This window comes from Macaca thibetana, chromosome X, assembly GCF_024542745.1.
Source record: "Macaca thibetana thibetana isolate TM-01 chromosome X, ASM2454274v1, whole genome shotgun sequence".
In the NCBI taxonomy this organism is placed as follows: domain Eukaryota; kingdom Metazoa; phylum Chordata; class Mammalia; order Primates; family Cercopithecidae; genus Macaca; species Macaca thibetana.
In genome coordinates, this window is record NC_065598.1 from 40,265,490 (window position 1) to 40,282,900 (window position 17,411).

Here is a 17,411-nt window from a genome sequence, read left to right on the forward strand (position 1 = left end):
GACTTAACGTTTTCCCCCTTTAATACTGACCAGCCAAACCATAACACAGGTTGCCTTAATTGTCTCTTTTACTTTTTTTTTTTTTTTTTTTTTTTTTTTGAGACTGAGTCTGGCTCTGTCGCCCAGGCTGGAGTGCAGTGGCCGGATCTCAGCTCACTGCAAGCTCCGCCTCCCGGGTTTACGCCATTCTCCTGCCTCAGCCTCCCGAGTAGCTACCTTTTTGATCTCTAAGTCGATCAAAAAGTTAAGCTGGGGTTGGCAATGGAGTGTTGCCACTAAGAAATGCTAAAAAGTTGCCAAGTGATTTGGTATTTAAAAAAAAAAAAAAAAAAATCAACCAAGGAGCATAAGTAGTGCCAAAGATATGGTCAAGTACCGTATACTGTAGTTACAATTTAAATCTCCATCAAATGATTTTTTTGAAACTTTAATTTAGCTTGTTCCTTTGGCCTCTGGAAACATTTTAGCCTTAAGTTAAATCTTAAGCTCCAAGCTCCAACTGAACCAAAATGTTAACTATGTAACAGTAGGAGCAGCAGGCAAATGTCAATTCTCTAAAGATACTTAATAGCATCATTGTTGCAAGTGATAAATTAGCAGCCAACTTTGTTTTTTTTTTTTTTTTTGAGACAAAGTTTCACTCTGTCGCCCAGGCTAGAGTGCAGTGGCCTGACCTCGGCTCACTGCAACCTCTGCCTCCTGGGTTCAAACAATTCTTCTGCCTCAACCTCCTGAGTAGCTGGGACTACAGGCGCATGCCACCATGCCTGTGGCAGTCAACTTTCTAAAGCCAGTCTGCTGCTCCTCGGCGTCTTCCTTTACAGACTATACCTTCTACATCTTAATATCACCCTTAGGGACTTGACCAGGTCAGTCACTCAATAAAGGTTTGTAGAATAGAAGATGTAGAACTGGTCTCACACCAACTATTGTTAAGGGTTAGGAAATTACATTTCCCAGGACTCCCTAAACCCATGGTGTGAAAAATCATTCTAGACTCTTTGGGCCTAGGTTTCCAATCCACAGCCCTACACCACCCATACCCACACACCAACACTCATAGATTGATCAATAAAGAGACTTTAAGGGTTTGTTTGTTTGTTCGTTTGTTTGTTTTCATACTCACCTTTCCACATCAGATTTCCTTGGCAGTCTAAGACAAAAAAAAAAAAAAAAAATGATTAAATACATGTATACCTTCATTCTAATGTGATAATAGTCTTTACTTTGACTCTATTAAATACATTAATGTTTCAGAAAAACTGGCTAAACAGCTACTACAGGGTCATGTGGCTACCTACGCTTTTTTAGATTTATGAGTTTCCAGCAGCATGGTTGTAAGGCAAAAACCAACCAAAGAACATTTCTCTCCATTCAAAATACTTCAAAACGTATTGCATGAACCTCAAACATTTAAAAAGCCCAAGTCTCACATTAGCACACTATATCATAGGGTAACAGAAAAAAGATTATTTTAAAACCAAAATGGTCACAGATGCAGAACTTACTACTTTGTTGCCAGCCTCCCTGTATCCAATGGATACCTGTTTCCAAGCAATAATCCCTCCATGTTGTGTTATGGTGGACAAAACTGGAAGCTAAGCATACAAAAGGGCCAGTGTATGTCAAGGGTTTTACAGTAATTATGTTGCATGGTGGTTAGATGAAAAATGTTTTATTGCTTTTAAACAGCTCCAATAGGATTTTTAAATTTCTTTTTGCTAGTCCTCCAATATTGATAGCCAGCAACCAATGTCAGCTTCTTCCCAGATAAGTTATATCATTTAACATTCACATCCACTGATGTCTAGAAAGATCCTTAATGCCTCCTGAATTGCCACATTCTGTTAACCTCTATCCCACAGTCCAAGATTCAATGGCCTAAACAACTCTCATGCCTCTTTCACAGCTAATCAGTTCTTGAAGTATACACACCCAGCCATTTAGATTGTCTCCCACCCATGTGCCACAGGAACAGAAAAACTAAAACTACTTCCAGAGGTTCAAAGTACAAGGAGGAGAAAATATTAAAATGAGCTCTGGCTTATAGTTACCTGCTATTCTTAGGGTAGACAGTGAGATGGAAGTTAAAGTTATGGTCAGAATGATAAAGAGAGCTAGGTGGGATGAAGACCAGAGGGATGAAGCAGAAGTTAAGGTCCTGTTAGAAGACTGCAAATAAAGGCAGCTACTGGCAAGTTCCTCTACATGCCAAACCTCCTGAGAACACTCCTTGAGAATCCACAGCCCTTCCCCTGTCTTCACCTCAAGGGAGGGGGAGAATGAGAACGATGGGTATCTATAAGGGGAGAAGGGGAGTAGAGCCTCTGGGGGTAGAAAGAACAGCAATCATTGTTCCCACTCCTCCTACCTGCCTCAGAGACCCTAAAACGACCATCTTATGTCAGAGGCAGCATCAGTTCAGGGACAAAAGACAGGCTTTGCTGCCTGCCTCCCCTTTCCCCTATTCCTCCTAATCTATTTGAAATTCTTTTATGGATAAGAAAGTTACCACATAGGGTAAAAGCTCTAAAATGCAAATGTTGGGAGGTAAGGCATAGAAATTTATTTACACCAAAGCACAATAAGACAAGATGCCATGACTGAGATCCTGGCATTTTCTGATTTTAATTAAAAGAAGTTAAAAAAAAAAAAGGGGGGGGGGGCAGGTACATGGCTCATACCTGTTATCCCAGCGCTTTGGGAGGCTTGGCGGGGGGCGGGGGTTGGGCTGCAGATCACTTGAGTTCGGGAGTTCGGGACCAGCCTAAGCAACACGGCAACCCCATCTCTACAAATAATACATATTAGCCAAGTGTGGTGGCAAGTAGTCCAGCTACTTGGAAGGCTGAAGTGGGAGAATCACCTGAGCCCTGGAAGTTCAGGCTGCAGTGAGCCATGATTGTGCCACTGCATTCCAGCCTGGGTGACAGAGCAAGACCCTATCTCAAAAAATAATAAAGAGTAGAACCTAGGTCTCTAAAAAGTCAAGGCAGAGAGTAAACTCTAGGATGAGAGCGTGTATGTTGAGGGGGAAGGGAGGTGGACAAGCAGAAAAACCCAGAAATCTGAGACCAAAACAAAACCACCTAAGTTGCCAAGGTTGTCCTTTTTACCTTCGATAGTTCACACACAAGCATCACTTGTTACTGAAATAAGTAACTGTTTCCCTAAAGACTCATGAAGTATAGCTAGAACAGGGGCTCTACATTAACATATTAATCCTGACAGTTTTTAGGGAAAATATACTATTTAGGAACTTCCATGGTAAGTTTCCAAACTAATTTTATTAATAATTACCACAATCAAAAGTGAAAAAAGTTTTTTAGTATACCTGTGTATCAAGAGCAAAAATAACTTTTCCTATTAAATTTCCCATGATTTACAATTCTTTTTGAACAATATTTTTATTGATGCATTAAAGATGTATGGTTTCACAGTACATATAATTTCATACATTTATATAATTTGTAAAGATCAAATCAGTGTACTTGTGATATCCATCACCTTAAATATTTTTCTTTATGCTGGAAACATCTGAATTATTCTCTTCTAGCTATTTTGAAGTGTACAACAGATTCTTGCAAACTAGTCACCCTACTGATTTATCAAACACTAGTTATTTCGTCTATCAAACCATATATTTATGACAATTCTAAACATTCATGTATTAAATCAATAAATACTTAGTTAAGCCCTGTGTGCCAGGCATTGTTCTAGGCCCCAGGGAAAGTCATAAACAAATCAAAATCTCTGTCCTTATGGGGTGGGAACGAACAACAAACTAATAATGTCAGGTGGCAATAAGTGCTGTAAAGAAAAATAGAGCAGCAAGTAAGAAGGATAGAGTGAAGGGGCAGAGTACTATTTTATAGGTGGTCAGAGAAAATCTTTCTGATAAATTGTATGTAAACAAGGACCTAAAGGACTAATGAGAAAGCAATCCACACAGATTTCTAGGGAAAAAGCAAGGGCTTGAAGATGGCACCGTGCTAGGCACTAACAAGAAACATCAAGAAGGTTTGGAGGCTGGGCGGGATGGCTCACACCTGTAATCCCAGCATTTTGGGAGGCCAAGGAGATTAGATTACCTGAAGTTGGGAGTTTGAGACCAGACTGGTCAACATGGTGAAATCCCATCTCTATTAAAAATACAAAAATTAACCAGGTGTGGTGGTGCATGCCTGCAATCGCAGCTACTCAGGAGGCTGAGGCACAAGAATCACTGGAACCCGGGAGGCGGAGGCTGCAGCAAGCCGAGATCACACCACTGCACTCCAGCCTGGGCAACAGTGAGACTCTGTCTCAAAAAAAAAAAGTCTGGGAGGCAGAGGTGGGAGGATTGCTTAAAGCCCAGGAGTTCAAGATCAGCCTGGGCAACATAGTGAGACTCTTGTCCCTATCAAAAATAAAAAAATTAGCTGGGCGTGGTGGCACATGCCTGTAGTTCCAGCTATTTGGGAGGCTGAGGCAGGAGGAGCAGTTGAGCCCAGGTCAAGAGGCTGCAGTGAGCATGACTGTGCCACTGCACTCCAGCCTGGGCAACAGAGCAAGACCCTGTCTCAAAAAAGAAACATCAGGAAGGGTAATGTGGTCAGAACAGGATAAGCAAAGAGGAGAGTTTCAGGACATGCAGTTAAAGAGGTAAGGGACAAACCAAAAGTGGTAAAGAGGTTGGAGACAAAAAAAAAAAAAAGAGGTAAGGAAAAGAGAAGGCACATCATGTAAGGCCTTAAAGGTAAGATGACCACATGTTCTGGTTTTCTGGTTTGCCCAAGACAGTCCTGGTTTATGCCTCTTGTTCTGACATTATTATCATCAGCCCCACTATGCTCAAAAGTGTCCCGGTTTGGACCATAAATTTTATGATCACTATACAGGTGATTATCGACACTTTTTTTTTTTTTTTTTTGAGAAAGGATCTCACTGTCACCCAGGCTGGAGTGCAGTGGTGCAATCATGCTCACTGCAGCCTCAACCTCCTGGGCTCAAGCGAACCTCCTGGGCCCAAGCAATCCTCCCACCTCCGCCTCCCAAGTAGCTAGAACTACAGACTTGGGCCACCACACCCAGCTAATTTTTTATTTTTGGTAGAGACAGGAGTCTCGAACTCCTGGGCTCAAGTGATACCGCCTCAGCCTCCCAAAGTGCTGGGATTACAGGTATGAGCCACCACACCTGGCAATTATCAAAACTTTTTAATCTCAGTGAGATGGGGAACCATCGAAGGGTTCTGAGCAGAGAAATTTTAAAAGAATCATTCTGGCTATTTTGTGGAGAAGAAACTATAGAAGGGGCAAGGGAACTACAGAGATACCAGTAAGCTAACTACTGCAGTACACAGGTGAAGGATTAGGTGGCTTGGACCAACACTTGGTGGAAGTGTTGAGAAATGGTCAGACTCTGAAGACAAAGATAACAGGACTTGCTGATGTATGTAGGATGTGAAGAAAGAGGAGCTAGGAGTTACTCCAAAATTTTTGGCCTGAGCAACAACAGGAAGAATGGAGATACTATTTAGTGAGATAGCAAAGAAGGTTTTGCAGGAGGGAGGACAGTGGAATCAGGAGTTTGGTCCTGGAGTTGCTATGTTGAAACGCCTATCAAGATACTGAAATGTAGGCATCTGGATATAGAGTCTGGAGTTCATCAGAGAGGTCTGTGCTGGAGATACAAATATGGGAATCATCATATAAAGGGTGTGGGACTATAACTACATACTTATTCTACAGCAATAAAACAGATGTTCCTCTCTTCATACACCAACTCCTAAAATAGTAAAAAGACAAAAAAACCACAATTCAAGGAATTTTTACAAATCCCCTATGGAAAAGCAAACTACACCACCGATAGCATCAGTTTTCAACATTTTTTTTCCATAGCTCTATATAGGACAGTGACCTTCACATATATTAAACTTTCTCATGGATATTTTATTGGATTTTTATGAAATCCAACAATAAATGGTGCAGAGAGGTATGTCATTACAATAGTCCCTAATCCTGACAGCTATTTAAATTTCTCATTAGCCATGGGCAGGCTTCTTTAACTCTACTTTTTTCTGTCCCATTCAAAAAAGTACAGTACATCAAAACTGAGAATGACGTTTTACAGGAGTAAGTGGAGCCTATTCTTTCAGCCATCTGCAAACAAGTATCTGTTATCAATCTCTAAAAACGAGTTACTGTGACGCTTTACAGCCTAATATCTGCATACTAATGTATCTCAACTGATAACCCTGATCTGAAGTCTTGCAATAGATAAAAAATAAAATTCTGATTAACTTTTTCTGAACCTGGGTTATAAGATGTACAACTGAGTCTCAAAATGTTACGGTGCCTTTTCTTCACACACTGAAATTCATTAGTATATTCTGATCCTATTCTGAAGGGATTAACAACTTAATCATGCCCCAAGGCATTTCATGGGTAACTAGGTGATTTATAAACCCTCTTCATACTCCAAGAAATAACAGACTACATACAAAAAAAATTTTACTCACACTAACTTCATTAAGACCTCAAACACTCAAAAGTTCCAGAAAAAAGTACTTTGAATTCAAATTTGTATTTTATACACAACGCATGTAGCTCCTCTATTAACTTAGAAGCAATAACAGCTTACATTTAAAACGTATCGTCAAGAGGCTGTAATACAAATTTCCCGTCTATGGAGTTTTTTCTGAAAGCTCGAATATTATGTATTCCAGCCAAGAAATCAAGAGAGTTCTGTTGGGAACTCGGACAAAAATTTCATACAATTTTCAGTGGAAGTGTAACAACACGCAAAATTAACAAGTCTCGGTTGCATCGTTGCCAGGAAGACCCCAGATACAAAGCTTCTTCTCCACCTCCGCTGAACCCCAGGAGTTCAAAAATTCTAGACTAAGCAGTCCAGCGGAGAACACAGCAGCCTCTCGGGGAGAGGGAGGTGCAAACGTCTCAGCCGGTTGGGCGGGAAGGGGGGGCTGGGGAACAGGCAGGGGTTTCGGGGCACTTACAGGTCCGTCAACACCATAAGCTCCGAGTAGGCCCGGTGCAGCAGAAATTCAATGAGGGTGCTCAGCCGGTAGCCCGGGCTAGCCGCAGCTGCAGCGGCCGCCGCCACGGCGGCTCCCGGGGGAGGAGGGGCTGGGGCTGACGGGGGTCCGCCGCTGCCCCCGCCGCCGCCTCCGGGCGGGACCAGCTGGTGGTTCTCCAGCTGCACTGGGGCCATGGCGGCGCAGGACCGGGCTTGGCGCAACGGCACACGATGCGGTCCTCGAGCCTCCCGGGCGCTCGGTCACCGCGCCGAAACGGGAGCGGGCAGAGTCGCCACCGCCTACCGCCGGGCCGCCTCAGAACAGGAAGCCGTGCGCCGACCGCGGAAGCCCGCCCCCATGTAGCGAGAAGTCCGCCGACCCCAGGGACGGGAGCGAGGGGCGGGGGGAGGCGGGGATCGGGGGGAAGCAGGGCGGCCCCGCAGAGGGGAAGCTGCGCCTCCGCAAACGCTCAGAAGCAGCTTCGCCAGACAGCCGCAACGTACATGTTGACTGCCCGAGGCGGAAGTCGATCGGCAGAGCGGAAGGGGGACCTGCAGAGGACCTTCCGACAGGTCTGTGTCTGTTCTCTCAGCTGTCTAGCGCGGCAGCGCTGGGGGGCGCGTGGGAGTGAGGCGGTACCTGTGCGCGCGCGGGAGAGCGGAAAAGGGAGCCGCGCGCCGCCGGAAACCAGGGTGAGGGCTGAGTCGGAGTCGTCAGCGGGAACGTCAGCAGTTGCCCCGCCCTTACCCTTGCCGCTCTCCCTCCCGCCTCCGCCCCCTGGCGTTGTAAAGGCGACAATTTGCCCAGAGAAATCCACCATCGCTCCGTAAGTGGGGCACAAACACAGCCGAGGGAGGCCTCCTCTAAATGTTCGTGAATTCTGGTTCTGGAATCGCGAAGAAATGGTAGCGGCCGCGCGCTTGTGATTCTCAGGCCTTTGCTCCTCCCATACACGTCCACGGCGCGTTACGTGGGAGAACGTTTTCGCCCTTTTTTTTTTTTTTTTTCAAACTGTGGGAAAAGGTGCTAGAAAATATGATTGCGGGTAGGGACAGGGCCGCTGGCAGAATAACTCAACTTTAATAGAGTCGGGTGTATGCTGAGGGCGTCACCGTCCCCCAAATCCTGTCAGTCCCACACAAGAACGGCCCTTAAATCTCCTGCCACGGGCTCTCATATAGTTTTTGTCCTTGCTCTCGCAGTCACCGCTCTATTCTGAAGGGCTTTTCAGTTCATCCATGCCTACCACCGTCCCCCTATCAAAGTCCACGTTTAATTTTTTGCACCTGCTTTAAAACAGCGATTCTCAACCTCGGCTGCACTTTGGAATTATCTGAGTTTTGTTTGTTTGTTTGTTTAAATACTTAGGTCTATGGGGTTCCACCCCTATAGATTCAGATTTAATTGGTCTGGCGTGAGGTCTGGGCTTGGGGATTTTTTGAACTTTCCCAAGGAGATTCTAGTATGCAGCTAACGTAGAGATTCACCATTAGAAGCATTCGTTGCTGCGACCCCTTTCAAACATCTTTTTGCAGTTTCATCTCCTCTTAGGTGTAAGGGATGTTCATGATGTTCCCTAAGGTTAGAATACTCTTGCCGTCATCACTTGAGTAATTCTTTATCATTGTTGAAAGCGGCTCATCTGCTTCTGAAGGTGTAACCTCACTTGTTCCCTCCCTTTGCGGTCCTAAAGCACATTGGAAAAGAATATCATTGTGCTAGTTATTAAAATGCATTGGGATTATTTATACCCCCTACAGATACAGTTGCTGGAAGGCAGCTACCTCATTTTTAAATGTTAATTTTATTTTTAATGGTTGATAGTATATACTTATGGCATACAATGTGATGTTTTGAAACATGTAACCATTGTGGAATGAGCAAATCAGGCTATTAACATATCTATCAAATGATATACATACTTACTTCTTTTGGTGAGAACATTTAAAATCCACTTTTAGCAATTTAGGAAGATACAAAAGGTTATTGTTAATTGTAGTCACATTGCTGTGCAATAGATCACCAGAACTTATTCCTCCTGTCTAACTGAAACTTTGTACCCTTTGACTAATATTACCCCTTTCCCCATCCACTGCCCTACCCAGCCTCTGGTGGTAACCACCATTCTACTCTCTACTTGTCTACTTCTTTTTTTTTTTTTTTTTTTTTGGGACAGAGTCTTGCTCTGTCGCGCAAGCTGGAGTGCAGTGGCGCGATCTTGGCTCACTGCAACCTCGCCTCCCAGGTTCAAGCGATTCTCCTGCCTCAGCCTCCTGAGTAGCTGGTATTACAGGCGCGTGCCACCACGCCTAGCTAATTTTTTTTTTTTTTTTTTTTTTTTTTTTTTTGTATTTTTAATAGAGATGGCCATGTTGGCCAGGCTGGTCTCAAACTCCTGATCTCAGGTGATCCACCCACGTTGGCCTCCCAAAGTGCTGGGATTACAGGCGTGAGCCATCATGCCCGGCCTGAATTTAATTCTTTTTTAAGGCTGAATAGTATTCTGTTGTGTATTTATACCACATTTTTTAATTCATTCATTGGTTGATGGACACTTTGATGCCACATCTTAGCTATTATGAATAATGGTGCAGTGAACATGGGAGTGCAGACATCTCTTCAACATGCTGATTTCAGTTCCTTTGGATATATACCCAGAAGTGAGATTGCTGCATCCTGTAGTAATTCTATTTTTAGTTTCTTAAGGAACCTCCATACTGTTTTCCAAAATGGGTGTACTACGAATTTACATTCACATCAAATAGTGTACAAGGGTTCCCTTTTCTCCACACCTTCACCAACACTTGTTATCTTTCATCTTTTTGATTATAGACATTCTAACAAAATTTGTTTGCTCCCTACACAAATTAATTGTGTGGTTTTAATTTGCATAGAGAGGCAGGCAAAGGCTACTCTGCTAATGGCTTTAGAGGCCACAGTAAGAAGTTTGGGTTTTATTCTAAATGCAAAGTCATTACAATGTTCTCATTTTTTTCTAGGTTGGTCAGACCATGCCCATGGTTCCTCCTCGACTTGACTATGAATGCCGCATCTGTTGAATGAATGCAGTTTCTGCTGTTGCTTTCCATTTTGGATAGAAGTGATTGCAAATCTTATCGAAATAATGAAAAAAATACTTTTCAATTCCTTTTCAACCCTTTTGAGTCTGAGGGGCAGCTGTACATTAAATGAAACCATATGTATCATAATTTCATTTTTCCATCAAAAAGGCTTTAAAGGAAATTCCCCTTTTTCTCCATGTTTTGCAATCTTTTTTGTTCCTTTTGTTAAAATCAGATTAATCTCATGAAACATCTGAAGCATTTCAGTCAATTTAAGAGCTGAGAAAATATCATGCTGCTAGTTCTGAAACGATCTGAAGTGTGAATCATGTGATCACCAAATAGAGGAACAACTGAAAAATGTGAATGAAAGAAGTATGTACCTATACTATAGTGTCAAATATTTTACTGTAAGCTTTAAAATGATAAATTGGAAACTTTCCAAAAGTGCTTTAAATATGGGTCATTTCTTTAGTAACTCAGCCAAACATACTAACATTTTCGTTCTTTCCCCATTAATTTATTCTACTAGCCCTTCCTATGTTTGCCAAGTGGCTATATTACTGGAATCAGCCCAATTGTCACATAGAACCGATGTTTACAGTCTTTTAAAATAAACATAGATATTAACCCTTCCAGTTTTAAAGCTTGAAACTTATATTTGTCTTAACTGAGTTCCTTTCTCAGGAAAATAACCCTCACGCCTCCCAGATAGTTTCAAGAAACCGAAACCAGGTCACCATATCTAGACAATGAGAAGCCAGGTCCCTCATCCTTCATGATTTCCTTACCTCTCCCTAATTCCTGTTTACCCACATGTAGTTATATTCCTTTCCCACTATATAAACCCCCAATTTTAGTCAGTCAGAGAGATGGAATGATTACTTCCCTGACAATAGTCGTTGTCTCAGTGATTGGCTTTCTGTGCAGGGAGCAATGGGACCTAGACCAAACCCCTGGCATTTTGGTAACACTATCTGGTTGGGAGGTGGGATATCACTGCACTCAGGAGCTTTCGTTTACTTTACCTCTCTGGTCTCCAATAATTCAAGCACAGTAAGTTTCATAGTCCTATTGCTGAATTTTCACCCTATTTTTCTTTAGAATATTATTTTTCATAAATAATACTTTTCTATTTTTAAAGATATCTATTCAACTCACAGAAATTTCAATAAACTCCCCATCTCCTGCCGCTTATTCCCTTACTACACTGTAACTTCACTGGTTACATAGTACATGCCATTCCCTCCCACTGAAGATATCTTGCATTATGTTGCAGATACTTGAAATATTGTTTCCTGGCTGGCTTTTCATCCTTCAAGAATCAGTTTTAATGATAAAATCCTCAGAGAGACCTTCCTGACTATCTTACATTAGGCATGTACAAGGAACTTCATTGCAGCTTTATTTGTAGAAGCAAGAAAATATGAATGATCTTAACTGTCTCTCAGTAGGAGAATAGATAAGTAAGCTACTATATTTTTGCCCAGGCATGGTGGCTCATACCTGTAATCCCAGCACTTTGGGAGGCTGAGGCAAGCGGATTGCTTGAGGCCAGGAGTTCCAGACCAGCCTGGCCAACATGATGAAAACTCTGTCTCTACTAAAAATACAAAAAAAAAAAAAAAAAAAAATCTAGCTGAGCGTGGTGGTGCAAGCCTGTAATCCCAGCTGCTTGGGAGACTGAGGCACGAGAATTGCTTGAACCCGGGAGGCGCAGGTTGCAGTGAGCCAAGATCCACCACTGCACTCCAGCCTGAGTGACAGAGCAGGACTCTGTCCCAAAAATAAAATAAATAAAAAATAAATAAATAAATAAATAACTATATTTTTACGTAACTGTTCAAATGTATTACAGCTATGTAAACCAACATGGATACATCTTAAAAACAATACTGAATGAAAAAAAGCAAACTTTTTGATACTATTTGTGTCCATTTTAAAAGCATACAAAAGCCGGACACAGTAGCTGATGCCTGTAATCCCAGCACTTTGGGAGGCCAAAGCGGGCAGATCACCTGAGCCCAGGAGTTCGAGACCAGCCTGGTCAACACGACAACACTCTGTCTCTACAAAAAAATACAAGAAATTGGCTAGGGGTGATGGCATGCACCTGTAGTCCCAACTACTCGGGAGGCTGAGGTGGGAGGATTGCTGGGGCCTGGAAGTCAGAGGTTGCAGAGAGCTGAGATCACACCACTGCATGCCAGCCTGGGCAATAGAGCGAGACCTTATCTCAAAAAAAAAAAAAAAAAAGAAAGAAAAAGAAAACACACAAAATAATACTCAATAATATTCAGTATATTGTAGTAAAAGTAAAAAATATAAATGCGGATGATATATACCACCTGCAGGATAGTAGTTACTTCTAGGGAGGGCTAAAGGATAAGATGATGCTTTGTCGGTTACTAGCTATTTTATCTTATGGATTTCTGGAAGAAAAACATAAAGGAAATGTGGCAATATTAATATCTATTAAATCGGGGGATAGAGTTCTGATTGTTAATATATTCTGTACTTTTCAATATTTTTAAATATTTCATAATTTTAAAACATTTAAATTAAAGTGTTTCTATTAGTATAATTTACACTAGCTGCCATTAAAACTCCAAAATCTTGGTAACTTAACAGAGTAAGAGTTTATTTCTCATGCTCACGAATCTCAATAAAGATGTACCTGATGGGGACTGTCCTCTAAGTAGTAACTCAGAGACCCAAGCTCCTTCCATTTTGGGAAGCCATCACTGTATGAGATTTTTTTTTACGTCCACCCATGTTCCATTAGCCAGAATTAGTCATACAGCCCATTTAAAGTCTAGGGACCTGGAAAATATGGTCTTCTTGTATGCTTAGGGAAGAAATGAAATAGTATGATGAACAGATAGCATTGTTTTTACCACAATATTAAAGTAGTCTCCTCTTTTATTTCCCTTTAGGGCACAGCCTCTGAAATCAGATTGCTTAGATTCAAATCCTAGCTCTACCACACACTATCTGAACGCTCTCCAGCAAGTTACTTTACTTTGCATGATCTCAGTTTCTTCATCTGTGATAATACTGCTTACCTCAAAGGATGATTGTGAAGAATGAATGAATTGACATTTGCAGAGGGCTTAAAACAGTAAGTGATCTTTATCCTTTGATGATCAAACAGTAAGTGATCATCATCATTTAGGATCAATAAGTCTTGTATTTGCTTATTCACCTAATAACCTATGAACTTTCTTCTCCTGTCCTCATGTGGCTATCTTTCTGATCTCCCCACCTACCACAGTGCCTAGCTACCTGGCTTTAATGAATGAATGGGATGAATATATTTTTGCACCAACCTAATATTTCTTCATTTATATGCTATAGTTCTATTTGTATTACATTTACTTCTGTAGGATTAAGATTGACTTACAGGCTGGTCATGGGCTCACACCTGTAATCCCAGCACTTTGGAAGGCCAAGGCGGGCAGATCAGGAGGTCAGGAGTTCGAGACCAGCCTGGCCAACAGGGAGAAACCCCGTCTCTACTAAAAAAAAAAAAAAATACAAAATTAGCCAGATGTGATGGTGGGCACCTGTAATCCCAGCTACTTGGGAGGCTGAGGCAGGAGAATTGATTGAACCCAGGAGGCAGAGGTTGTAGTGAGCCGAGATTGTGCCATTGCACCCCAGCCTGGGCAACAAGAGCAAGACTCTGTCTAAAAAAAAAAAAAAAAAAAACAACCAACCAACCAAACGTTGACTTACATATATTTATGTGAAATAAAGTGTCAGGATTTTTTGGGGGGAAGGAGGGGGACAGGGTCTCACTCTATTGCCCAGGCTGGAGTGCAGTGACACAATCACAGCTCACTGTAACCTCTATCTTCTGGGCTCAAGGGATCTTCCTGCCTCAGCGGAGACTACAGGCACACATTACTGCACCCAGCTGATTTTTAATTTTTTTTGTAAAAAGGAGGTCTTGCTATATTGCCCCAGCTGATCTCGAACACCTGGCCTCAAACTGGCCTTAAGGGATCCTTCTGCCTTGGCCTCCCAAAGTGTTAGAATTACACATGTGAGCCTCCATGCCTGGCCTCAGGAATTTTTTAAAAAATGCTTCAGAAAGCCAGACGCGGTGGCTCACACCTGTAATCCCAGCACTTTGGGAGGCCAGTGGGGGTGGATCACAAGGTCAGAAGATCGAGACCATCCTGGCTAACATGATGAAACCCCATCTCTACTAAACATACAAAAAAAAATAGCCGGGCATGGTGGTGGGTGCCTGTAGTTCCACCTACGCGGGAGGTTGAGGCAGGAGAATGGTGTGAACCCAGGAGGCGGAGCTTGCAGTGAGCCGAGATTGCGCCACTGCACTCCAGTCTGGGCAACAGTGCAGACTCCGTCTCAAAAAAAAAAAAAAAAAAAAAAAAAAAACTTCAGAAAAAAATGTTGGGGAGTTAGATGAAATAAGATTAGCAGAATGTTAACAGTTGTTAAAGCTGATGATGAATACATGGGCGTTCATTATAGTCTTGTTTTCTGTGTTTCAGAATATACATGATAAAAAGTTCAAAAAAAAAAAAGACTGGAAATGGATAGTCAACTAAAGGCTCAGATCTTTTCTCTTTCCTAATGAGCAGCCTTTAATATATATGTATTCGTTTTCAGATTTAAAAAATTCTAATATACAGAGTGTCTAACATAAAAAAGAAAACGACATGGAAACTTCAATTATAATTGCCTATAAAAGAGATAAAAGTGTCAAATATTTTAACAGTTTTGGTTTCAGGCCTTGAAAAGAATGTTTCCGAGGAACTCTTAAAAAAACTTATACGATTTTATAATCTTAAAATTTTCTAACTATGCTAAAATTCAGTATCTTTTGAATAAATGATTTATAATGGGTGAACAAAAAAAAAAGAAAAAGAAGGGCATTACTACAAATAGAAAGGAGAAGGAGGGAAGGAGTCCATTTAGAATTATTATATTCTTCATTAAGAGATAAAAATCTTGTCTTGCCTTGTTCTGTTTGTTGGAGAAGAGCCCCCCACCTCTAGAAGGGGCAAGGGAGTAAACCTGCCATCCATAGCTGCTCAAAATAAACAATGAAATCAGAGTAAGACACCATGGCAAACAGCAGGGGCATGAGCATGGTAGCTCTGGTTCCAATGCCTCCAAGTCTCACAGAATGTTGTGATGAGCATGGAGACTATATGCACAGTGAGTTGTGCCATAGCTAATGGAACCCAGGGCTGAGGGCTCCATGCCTTAATTCTTACCATCAGATTGAATCAAAGTTGCCTTGGTGCACATATGAGGAAGGAGCTGAGGTGTCAGACACAGCCAAATAGTCATGTTATTGTGAGGGTGTCAGGTATGGCTAAACAGTGCTGCTATTGTGAGAGTGTCATGTGCAGTGAAATAGTTCAGATCCTGCCATACCTACATGAGTGTTCTATTTTTATAGCATGAGGATAGGAATGGTAAACCCAGCAGCAGCGTTGTGTTGCCAATTGCAGCTGCCGCCTGACTCGGGTGGACCAAGTGATTGTTTTGCCATGCTGCAGTGCTACATCTAGGGACAAAGAAAGCATTAAATGTTTTCCCCCTTCTCACACCTCCTGGGGACTAAGGTATTCCTTCCCCAGGTCCCAGGTTTATTGCTCTTTCCATATAGTCCATTTGTTTTAAATCAGTAGCCACTATTTCTCCTTTCCCCCAGCCATCCACCACCTCTACCCAGATGGATGAAGCCTCATGGGAACTGGGCACAATGGGTAGAACTTGCAACAGCCCATGACATCCTCTAACATTGCCCAAGTAGGCCACTGTAGGGGTACTCTAGGGCCCATGAATTTCACCAACTATTATCCTCATGGCCTGTACTCTTCTATGTCCAACAACTGAAACCGAGTCATAGCAGAAGCAAAAGGTTGCAGTCACCTTCTTCCTGTTGCCTACCCTTAGGATGAAACCAGTCAGGCTTACCAGGCACTAAGGGCTAGCAGAAAAAAAGACTAGGGGTGGCTGAAGATTGTCAGGATTCTGTCACAGATACATAGCACCAGTCTCCCATTCCTCCTACCCCTTCCATCCTGGCCTTCCCTAGGCAATGGGAAATTTTAAATATAATTGATCAGAAAACTCATTCAGTCATGTGCATATTCTAGGAATATCTAGTGTAGGTAAATTGTAACATATGTCTATGAGAAAGAAAAAATTTAATATTTATTTCACTTAAAAATATAGAGACAAGTAAGTTTAAATAATAGCCTTTGTTACTATAGTTACATCCAGTGAGGAATGAAGGGGGAAGAGCCCCTCATAACCAACAGATCTTGTGAAAACTCACTCACTGTCACGAGAACAGCATGGAGGAAACTGTTCCTATGATGCAATCACCCCAACTGGGTTCCTCCTTGGACATGTGGGGATTATGGGGATTACAATTCGAGATGAGATTTGAGTGGGGACACAGAGCCAAACTGTATTATTCTGTCCCCAGCCCCTCCTAAATGTCATGTCCTTTTCACATTTCAAAACCAATCATGCCTTCCCAACAGTCCCCCAAAGTCTTCACTCATTTCAGCATTAACACAAAAGTCCAAGTCTCATTTGAGACAAGGCAAATCCTTTCTGCCTATGAACCTGTAAAATAAAAAACAAATTAGTTACTTCCAAGATACAGTGGGGGTACAAGCATTGAGTAAATGTTCCCATTCCAAATGGGAGAAATTGACCAAAACAAAGGGGCCACGGGCCCCATGCAAATCCGAAACCCGGTGGGGCAGTCATTAAATCTTAAAACTCCAAAATGATCTTCTTTGACTCCATGTCTTACATCTGGAGGATGCTGATGCAAGAAGTGGGCTCCCACAGCCTTGGGCGGCAGCTCCTGCGCAGGCTGACATTGAGTATCTGAGGCTTTTCCAGGTTCATGGTGCAAGCTTTTGGTGGATCTACCATCCTGGGGGCTGGAGAACAGCGGCCCTCTTCTGATAGCTAGTTCTATAGACCCTTCAGATTGGGGGATAGGATCTATAGTCTTAGTTTAATTTTGGACACGCTTGTTTCCTAAAAGTGTACTATAAAGTCTGATTATAAAATATTCTGTTAGTATTTGTCTGGGTTACAGTGTTCATATGTGTGATCTTCAGAGTCTTAAATGCTATTATTCAGTCATTGTCACATAAATTGACTCAAAAGTTCATCTTACAGTGAAAGAAACATGAAGGATTGATTTTAATCCAACTATCCAAATAGACTTCCTATCAATGGAACTCAGACAGTAGTGCACATCTGGATTTCACAAAATAATGTCCTATGGTCCGAATTTAATAGCCCTTGGCCAAAAG

At 42.1% G+C, this 17,411-nt stretch overlaps 1 protein-coding gene and 1 long non-coding RNA gene across 3 annotated transcripts in view; one reads left to right on the forward strand and one right to left on the reverse strand.

The window, feature by feature from the left end:
• The window catches only part of MED14 (mediator complex subunit 14), an 87,455-nt gene extending 79,532 nt beyond the window's left edge, over nt 1-7,923 (reverse strand). The window contains exons 1-2 of one of the 2 annotated variants that reach the window (XM_050777615.1): nt 7,525-7,923; nt 1,127-1,153 (exon numbers count right to left, since the gene is read on the reverse strand). In XM_050777615.1, coding sequence (XP_050633572.1) covers nt 1,127-1,153; nt 7,525-7,841 — 344 coding nt within the window. In that variant the 5' untranslated portion in view covers nt 7,842-7,923. Of the gene's footprint in view, nt 1-1,126; nt 1,154-7,000; nt 7,443-7,524 lie in introns of those variants that run through there. The other variant, XM_050777616.1, reaches the window with a different exon arrangement.
• On the forward strand, nt 7,495-17,113 carry LOC126946896 (uncharacterized). Its single transcript, XR_007722794.1, has 3 exons — nt 7,495-7,593; nt 10,021-10,458; nt 13,020-17,113. It is a non-coding gene; the product is annotated as an uncharacterized LOC126946896 (long non-coding RNA).
• Nucleotides 17,114-17,411: the final 298 nt, after the last annotated feature.